Source organism: Babylonia areolata, chromosome 23, assembly GCF_041734735.1.
Source record: "Babylonia areolata isolate BAREFJ2019XMU chromosome 23, ASM4173473v1, whole genome shotgun sequence".
Classification (NCBI taxonomy): Eukaryota; Metazoa; Mollusca; class Gastropoda; order Neogastropoda; family Buccinidae; genus Babylonia; species Babylonia areolata.
The window spans coordinates 30,880,316-30,887,815 of NC_134898.1; the positions used below are offsets into that span (position 1 = coordinate 30,880,316).

Here is a 7,500-nt window from a genome sequence, read left to right on the forward strand (position 1 = left end):
TGTCTTGTTCCACAGTGTGACTGGGGGTAAGAGATCAACCAGAGTACACGCTCGCTACCATCCATTTTCTTTCCCGCGCACACGTGGGCTGTGGCAAATGCGTAAATATACATACATTCAAGTACGACACACAGTACACAAAAAAGGGTATGCACATACACAAACAAGCAAACAAACACTCATGCCTTATCTGCACCTTAAAAAGAATACATAACAGATACATGTTTCATACACACACATACGCAGGCGCTCACTCACACACACACACACACACACACACACACACACACACACACACACACACACACACACACACAAATTCCACCCAATTACCACATCCATCCAGCTCAACATCGTGATGGTCAGTTCTCGTGTTGTTGTTACAGTTCATCCCCTTCCCTTTCTGTTGTCCACACACAGGACGAAGCAGACGGTCGGTGGGGTCAGCACTGGGTCGGGAGAGACGGGACACGGGCAGTTTCCAGTTCACCATTGGCAGCGACACGTCCTGCCCTGAACTGTCTGATGACGTGTACTGCAACGGTCCTCTGGAACCTGGACAACAATACCTGTGGGTTGTCTTTCCTTCCTGCTCAGTCCTTGTCTGTGTCCACTTGTCTGTCTCTCTGTCTGCCTGTGCCGGTATACATTGTCAACAGATGATGTTTGATTTTATTTTGTTCTCCATCTGTCTGTGGCAGAATGGTTAAGACGCTCAGCTGCCAATACAGAGAGTCCGTGAGGGTGTGGGTTCGAATCCCGCTCTCGCCCTTTCTCCTAAGTTTGACTGGAAAATCAAACTGAGCGTCTAGTCTTTCGGATGAGACGATAAACCGAGGTCCCGTGTGCAGCACGCACTTGGCGCACTGAAAAAGAACCCATGGCAACGAGAGTGTTGTCCTCTGGCGAAATTACGTAAAATGAAATCCACTTTCATAGGTACACAAATATGTAAGCATGCACTCAAGGCCTGACTAAGCGCGTTGGGTTATGCTGCTGGTCAGGCATCTGCTCAACAGATGTGGTGTAGCGTGTATGGATTTGTCCGAACGCAGTGACGCCTCCTTGAGAAAGTGAAACTGAAAATGTGTCTGTCGGAACTCTTTGAATAATGTGGATGGTGCGCCTCTGTTACTGGCCTGTACAAGCTGTGTATGATATATCTATCTACTGATGGCAAGACAGGTTTATATCTGTTACTTTGTACAAACATGTAGACGTTACCATTACACGCAGCTCATACATGTGTTAGTACCTGTACCAGCGATTTATGGCAAGACGGGTTTATATCTATTGCTTTGTACAAACATGTTGACTGCACACAGTACTCGTGTATAAGCCAGCAAGCGTGATGACCTCAGAGTGGAGCCGTGTTCACTGGCTGACCAGTACTAGACACGCTCACCTCCCTTTGGAGCAATTGTTGAACTTTACCGATCATTCATTCAAAATCTGAAAATCTCCTCATAATGAACATTATGCTGTCTAAGCAAACGAAGGAGGAGAAGAAGAGCAATCATTGAAGGGAACAGCAGCCCCTGCTTCCTACCCATTGTGCATTCATCTCTTATTTCATGCTTCAGTCACAATTACCTTCCTACCATCTTCTTCTTCCACTTCCATGAAGGCATCAGGACATACACATTCACATGCGCACGTGCACACACACACACACACACACACACACACACACACACACACACACACACACACACACATTGAGAAACCATTAAGAATGTATTCGGTTTGTTGTTGTTCTTTTTATTGCATAAAAATGGTGTCTATATTGTTGTTGTGTTTCAGGGTGGTTGTGTTTTCCTGCACAAAAGGAGGATGTTCAGAAACCACAGAACCCAGTGAAGTGACCACTAAAGAGAAGGAAGGTAGGTGTTGCACTGACCTGAAGATGGTACATAGCACAGGGATAGGGGAGGTGGGGGGATAGGAATAAAGAGAAAGAAGGTAGGTGTTGCACTGACCTGAAGATGGTACATAGCACAGGGATAGGGGGTGAGGGGATAGGAATAAAGAGAAAGAAGGTAGGTGTTGCACTGACCTGAAGATGGTACATAGCACAGGGATAGGGGGTGAGGGGATAGGAATAAAGAGAAAGAAGGTAGGTGTTGCACTGACCTGAAGATGGTACATAGCACAGGGATAGGGGGGTAGGGAGGGGATAGGAATAAAGAGAAAGAAGGTAGGTGTTGCACTGACCTGAAGATGATACATAGCACAGGGATGGGGGGGGGGGGGAGAGAGGGGGGAGGACTATAGAGAAGGAAGGTAGGTGTGGCACTGACCTGAAGATGATACATAGCACAGGAATGGGGGGAGGGGGAGAGGGGGGGAGGGCTAAAGAGAAAGAAGGTAGGTGTGGCACTGACCTGAAGATGATACATAGCACAGGGATGGGGGGGGAGGAAGGTGTGTTGAGCGTGTGATTGTGTGTGTGCGTCTGTGTGTATGTGTGTGTCTGTCAATGTCTGTCTGTCTATCTGTGTCTGTGTATATGTGTTTGTAATTGTGGTTATTCTTGTTCTTTTTGTGTTATTACTGTTGATGGGGATATTGGTGGTTACACAGACACAATAAGTGTTCCATGAGGGAGGTGCGTGTACTGGTTGATGCAGAAACAGAGACACTTAAAGCCACAATGGCGGATGCATAAAACGGTAAGGCAATTAACTCAACAAACATGTTCACATGCACTTAAAGACGTGTAACCGTTGGACTTGGACCCCCATGAATACAAACCACTTGGAAGAAAATAAGAACATTTTGCCTTGACAGCATCTCCTTGCTGATTAAAGGAATAGCTGTGTTGTGGTGATGAAGTCATATGTGTCGTTCAGTGTGACTGGTTCTGTACGTTGTGGCGGGTCTGATCAGTTGGTGGCGTTTATTGTGTGTGTGTGTGTGTGTGTGTGTGTGTGTGTGTGTGTGTGTGTGTGTGTTGTAATGCCTGTGGTCATTTCAGTTGTTGATGTTCAGTGTGTGTTCTGTGTGTTGTAATGTCTGTGGTCATTTCAGTTGTTGATGTTCAGTGTGTGTGTGTTCTGTGTGTTGTAATGCCTGTGGTCATTTCAGTTGTTGATGTTCAGTGTGTGTGTGTTCTGTGTGTTGTAATGCCTGTGGTCATTGCAGTCAGTCAGTGACGTTCAGTGTGTGTTCTGTGTGTTGTAATGCCTGTGGTCATTTCAGTTGTTGATGTTCAGTGTGTGTGTGTTCTGTGTGTTGTAATGCCTGTGGTCATTGCAGATTCCCAACCCATCGGGGGGATCGTTGGAGGAGTTGTGGCCGTCGTTGCTGTGATTGTGATCGTTGTGGTGGTGGTGGTTGTGATTCGTCGTCGACGTTCGTGAGTTTTCTGTATATCTTTTTTCTTGTTGCATGCTTGTCTCCATGTCAGTCGTCCTTCATTCTTTAGAGTACGGCTGCATTTCTTTGTCTGCCTTTTTTTTTCAAATGTTGCCCTTGAACATGAGTGTGAGGGTAGTGTACTGGTAAATGCTAGGTTATTTAATGTGAAAAAAAGATCCGAAATTCCAACAATTGTTTTTCATTTGCCACAGCAAACGTATTAGAGATTTGAAGTATGAAGTTGATTACTTACTGACTGTGTATCATTTTACGTGATTTATTTTAATCAAAAGGAAAATGTGATAGTCATTTCCCAAAGTCTACAGTGATCGTAGCTTTCGTTAGACCTGGATAGTGGTCTGGACATCCGAGGTATCGTGTGAAGCATGGACTTAGCGCACGTAAAAGAGTCCACAACAGCAAAAGGGTTGTTACTTTAATTGGAAAACAAATACACCTGCAGGCAGAAAAAAATGGCACTCTCACTGTAGCGACGCGCTCTTCCCGTGCAGATCAGCCCGATTTTTGTGACAAGAGTAATACAACACAATACAATACAACACAGTACAATACAATACAATGCAATACAATACAATGTCTCTCTGTCTTTGCCGACCATGTATTTGCCTGTTTTGTTTTGTCAGTCTGTCTGTCTTTATGTTATCCATCACACTTACAATTCCTGGGTCCGTCTTTTTCAGCCGATCATGTGGAACACCAGGGTCGAACAACAAAAGTGTTCCTAGACAGAACAAACGGTAATTATCTGTCTGTGTGTCAGTTTCTAAAAGACTACGATCGATACACTGAAATCATCTGAATTTGACTCTCTCTCTCTCGCACGCACGCACGCGCACACACACACACACACACACACTCTCTCTCTCTCTCTCTCTCTGTTTCTGTCCCTGTCTCTGTCTCTTTCCCTTTCTCTCTCTCTTTCCTTTTTTTCTCTCTCACTCACTCGTTTTCTCTCTCTTGTTGCCTTTGAAGTGTTCATCCCACCCCAATCTTGCCTTCATGTTTTTGATTGTCATCTCGTTAATGTCACTTTATGATGGAAGAGTTTATTCACCTGCACTTGGTTTTCTTCACTGTGATGTTGCTTTGATATACGTATTGTGATATATCAGTCTGTGTGCTGGCCGGTCTACATATATATCACAGATCTACCTGTCGACATTCAGCACATTAGCCTTTCGTCCCCATTGCCTAATTGGAAGAAAACTCCGTTGAACAAACCCAAAACATCCAATCACGCACCCAACACATCCAACAATACACCCAGTACAACACCCAGGACATACGACATCCGCCAACACATACAAGACATCAACTAACACACCCAAAACATCCAGCACACCCACGACATCCACCAACACACCCACGACATCCACTAACACACCCACGACATCCACTAACACACCCACGACATCCACCAACACACCCAAGATATCCAGCACCCACCCACAATATCCATCGACACACTCAAAACATCCACTGACACACCCAAGAATCCACAGACACACCCAGATATCTGCTGACACACCCAAGACATCCATTGACGCAAAACACACAACACATCCACTAACACGCAACACGTCCATCAACACACAAGACATCCACTTACACACATAAGACATCCACCAACACACCCAACACATCCCCTGATACATCGAAGACATCCACCAGCACACCCAACACATCATCAACACACCCAACACATCATAAAGACGTCCACCAATACATCCAGCACATTCATTGACACACCCACGACATCCACCAACACATGCCTTAACACACTCAACACCTCATCAACACACACAAGACATCCAGTGACATACCAGGACATTCACCGATACATGCAACACTTGACCGGACCGACTGACTGACTGATACACAGACGAACAGATGACTAACAGGAACGGTCAGTTTACTGTACATGCTTTGTGGTGCGCGCGCGCGCGCGTATGTGTGTGTGTGGTCAGGTCACTAGATCTGCTACTGGTAACCTGAAATCCAGTACAACCTGTTCAGGGTCGGATTGCCGGCGACTAAACCGGCACTCTCACCACTCCCTTCCGGGACTGGTGAGGCGGGTGGCTAGACACCCTTATGGAATTAAAAACGAGATCCATAAAAGGGCGTCGGCTCAGGAGAGCCACCGACGGCCATCTAGCTCCACCGTGCTGTGTGCATGCCACACACACAGTTGGCCCCCGGGGTGTGTCTACCCATGCATGCGAAGTCTGGATCCGGTAGAATCTGCGGAAGAAACCTAACGGTTCAACGGAGAGGAAGGCGGATACAGCAACGCACTGTGGAGTGCAGAGAGCAAGATGAGACACCGAAAGGATATCTTGGTCATCCACTGCATCCGTGCTCATCCTCCAGTTGTCTCGACTTAGTCTTGCCACTGGAAATTGGTGGACCCGGACGAGAGAGTGAGGTCGACGTTGCGCAACTCCTCTTCACTTTAAACAAACTCATCGCGCAAGTCATCAGTCATCCATACTGACCTTTCATCCTTCATCATTTCATCACCCCCAAGTCCTGTGGCGACAGGCGAGCGACGAAACGACAGGTGTGGGTACACTGGCAGTCGCAGCCGCAGACCTGCACGCAGGCGGTTCAGGCCATAGGGTCGTTCTTCATCGACAGGAGCAGCGATGGAGCTCGGCAGCCGTCTGAGCGTCTGAGCAGCCCTCTTTAGGAATGCACTGCTCACCTCCCTGGCATGAGGAAGGGGCTAGAAAAGGTGCCCTAAAAATTGCCTGCTCCATATCGCCCTGGCCAGCATACCGCGGCTGGCGGGGACCCTACATCAGCGGTCGAAACAAAGAGAAAGAAAAGAAAAAAACAAGGATCGTTCCTCTCACCATTGGTGCCTGGAACATAAGGACTCTCCTGGACAGAGATAACGTGGACAGACCCCAAAGGAGAACGGCACTAGTTGCATCCGAACTCGCCAGATACAACATCGACATCGCAGCCTTGAGTGAGACTCGGCTTGCAGGCGAAGGTGAGCTCTGTGAACGGGGATCTGGTTACACCTTCTTCTGGAGTGGACGAGGAAGCGAAGAGCGACGTGAGGCTGGCGTTGGTTTTGCAGTAAAAACAGCACTTGTCAGCAAGCTAGCAGGAATCCCAAAGGGAGTCAACGATAGGCTTATGACCATGAAACTCCCACTGGCATCTGGCCAGAAGCACCTCACCATTGTCAGTGCCTACGCCCCAACCATGACCAACCCGGATGAAGTGAAGGCGAAGTTCTACGAGGACCTTCACTCTGTCATTGCTGCTATCCCTAAAGCAGACAAGCTCATCATTCTTGGGGACTTCAATGCTAGAGTTGGCTCTGACTACATCTCCTGGGATGGAGTGATTGGAAAGTATGGTGTGGGCCACTGTAACCCAAATGGATTGCTTTTGCTTCAGACCTGTGCAGAGCACGAACTGCTGATAACCAACACAGTTTTCTGCCTCCCTACCCGTAACAGGACGTCATGGATGCACCCTCGCTCAAAGCATTGGCATCTCATCGATTACGTCATCGTCAGGAAAAGGGATAGGCAAGATGTACGTGTGACAAAGACCATGTGCGGCGCCGAGTGTTGGACAGACCATCGCCTTGTAGTCTCGAAGCTGAATATTCGAATCCAGCCCAAGAGACGCCCCCAAGGCCAGAAGGCTCCAAAACGGCTCAACATTGCTCAGCTGAAAAACATCACCATCAAACAGACCTTTGTGGAGCTGCTGGAAGATCGTCTGGAATCCGCCTCTCTGGACAACCAGAATGTGGAATCTGACTGGAGGACCTTGCGCGAGATGATCTATAGTACAGCTTCAGAGACCCTGGGACCCATGACCAGAAAGCACAAAGACTGGTTTGATGAAAACTGTGAGGAAATCAAGCAGCTTCTGGATGAGAAACGCCGTCTGCATCAAGCCCACCTGAGCAACCCAAAGTCCACATCAAAAAAGGATGCGTACAATGCCATCCGCAGGACTGTTCAGCAAAAGTTACGTCAGATGCAGGATAAGTGGTTGAGCGACAAAGCCGATGATATCCAGGGATATGCTGACAGGCACGATATGAAGAGGTTCTATGATGCCTTAAAAGAAGTCTACGGTCCCACA

General features: G+C 47.5%; 2 protein-coding genes across 2 annotated transcripts in view; both read left to right on the top strand.

Moving 5' to 3' along the window:
• The window catches only part of LOC143298251 (uncharacterized), a 16,367-nt gene extending 13,005 nt beyond the window's left edge, over positions 1 to 3,362 (top strand). The window contains exons 11-14 of the mRNA XM_076611065.1: positions 16 to 26; positions 421 to 571; positions 1,804 to 1,883; positions 3,259 to 3,362. Coding sequence (XP_076467180.1) covers positions 16 to 26; positions 421 to 571; positions 1,804 to 1,883; positions 3,259 to 3,362 — 346 coding nt within the window. The remainder of the gene's footprint in view (positions 1 to 15; positions 27 to 420; positions 572 to 1,803; positions 1,884 to 3,258) is intronic.
• LOC143297639 (phosphatidylinositol phosphatase PTPRQ-like) overlaps positions 1 to 7,500 on the top strand; it is a 91,725-nt gene that overhangs the window by 71,033 nt on the left and 13,192 nt on the right. The gene's annotated exons all lie outside the window — the stretch shown is intronic.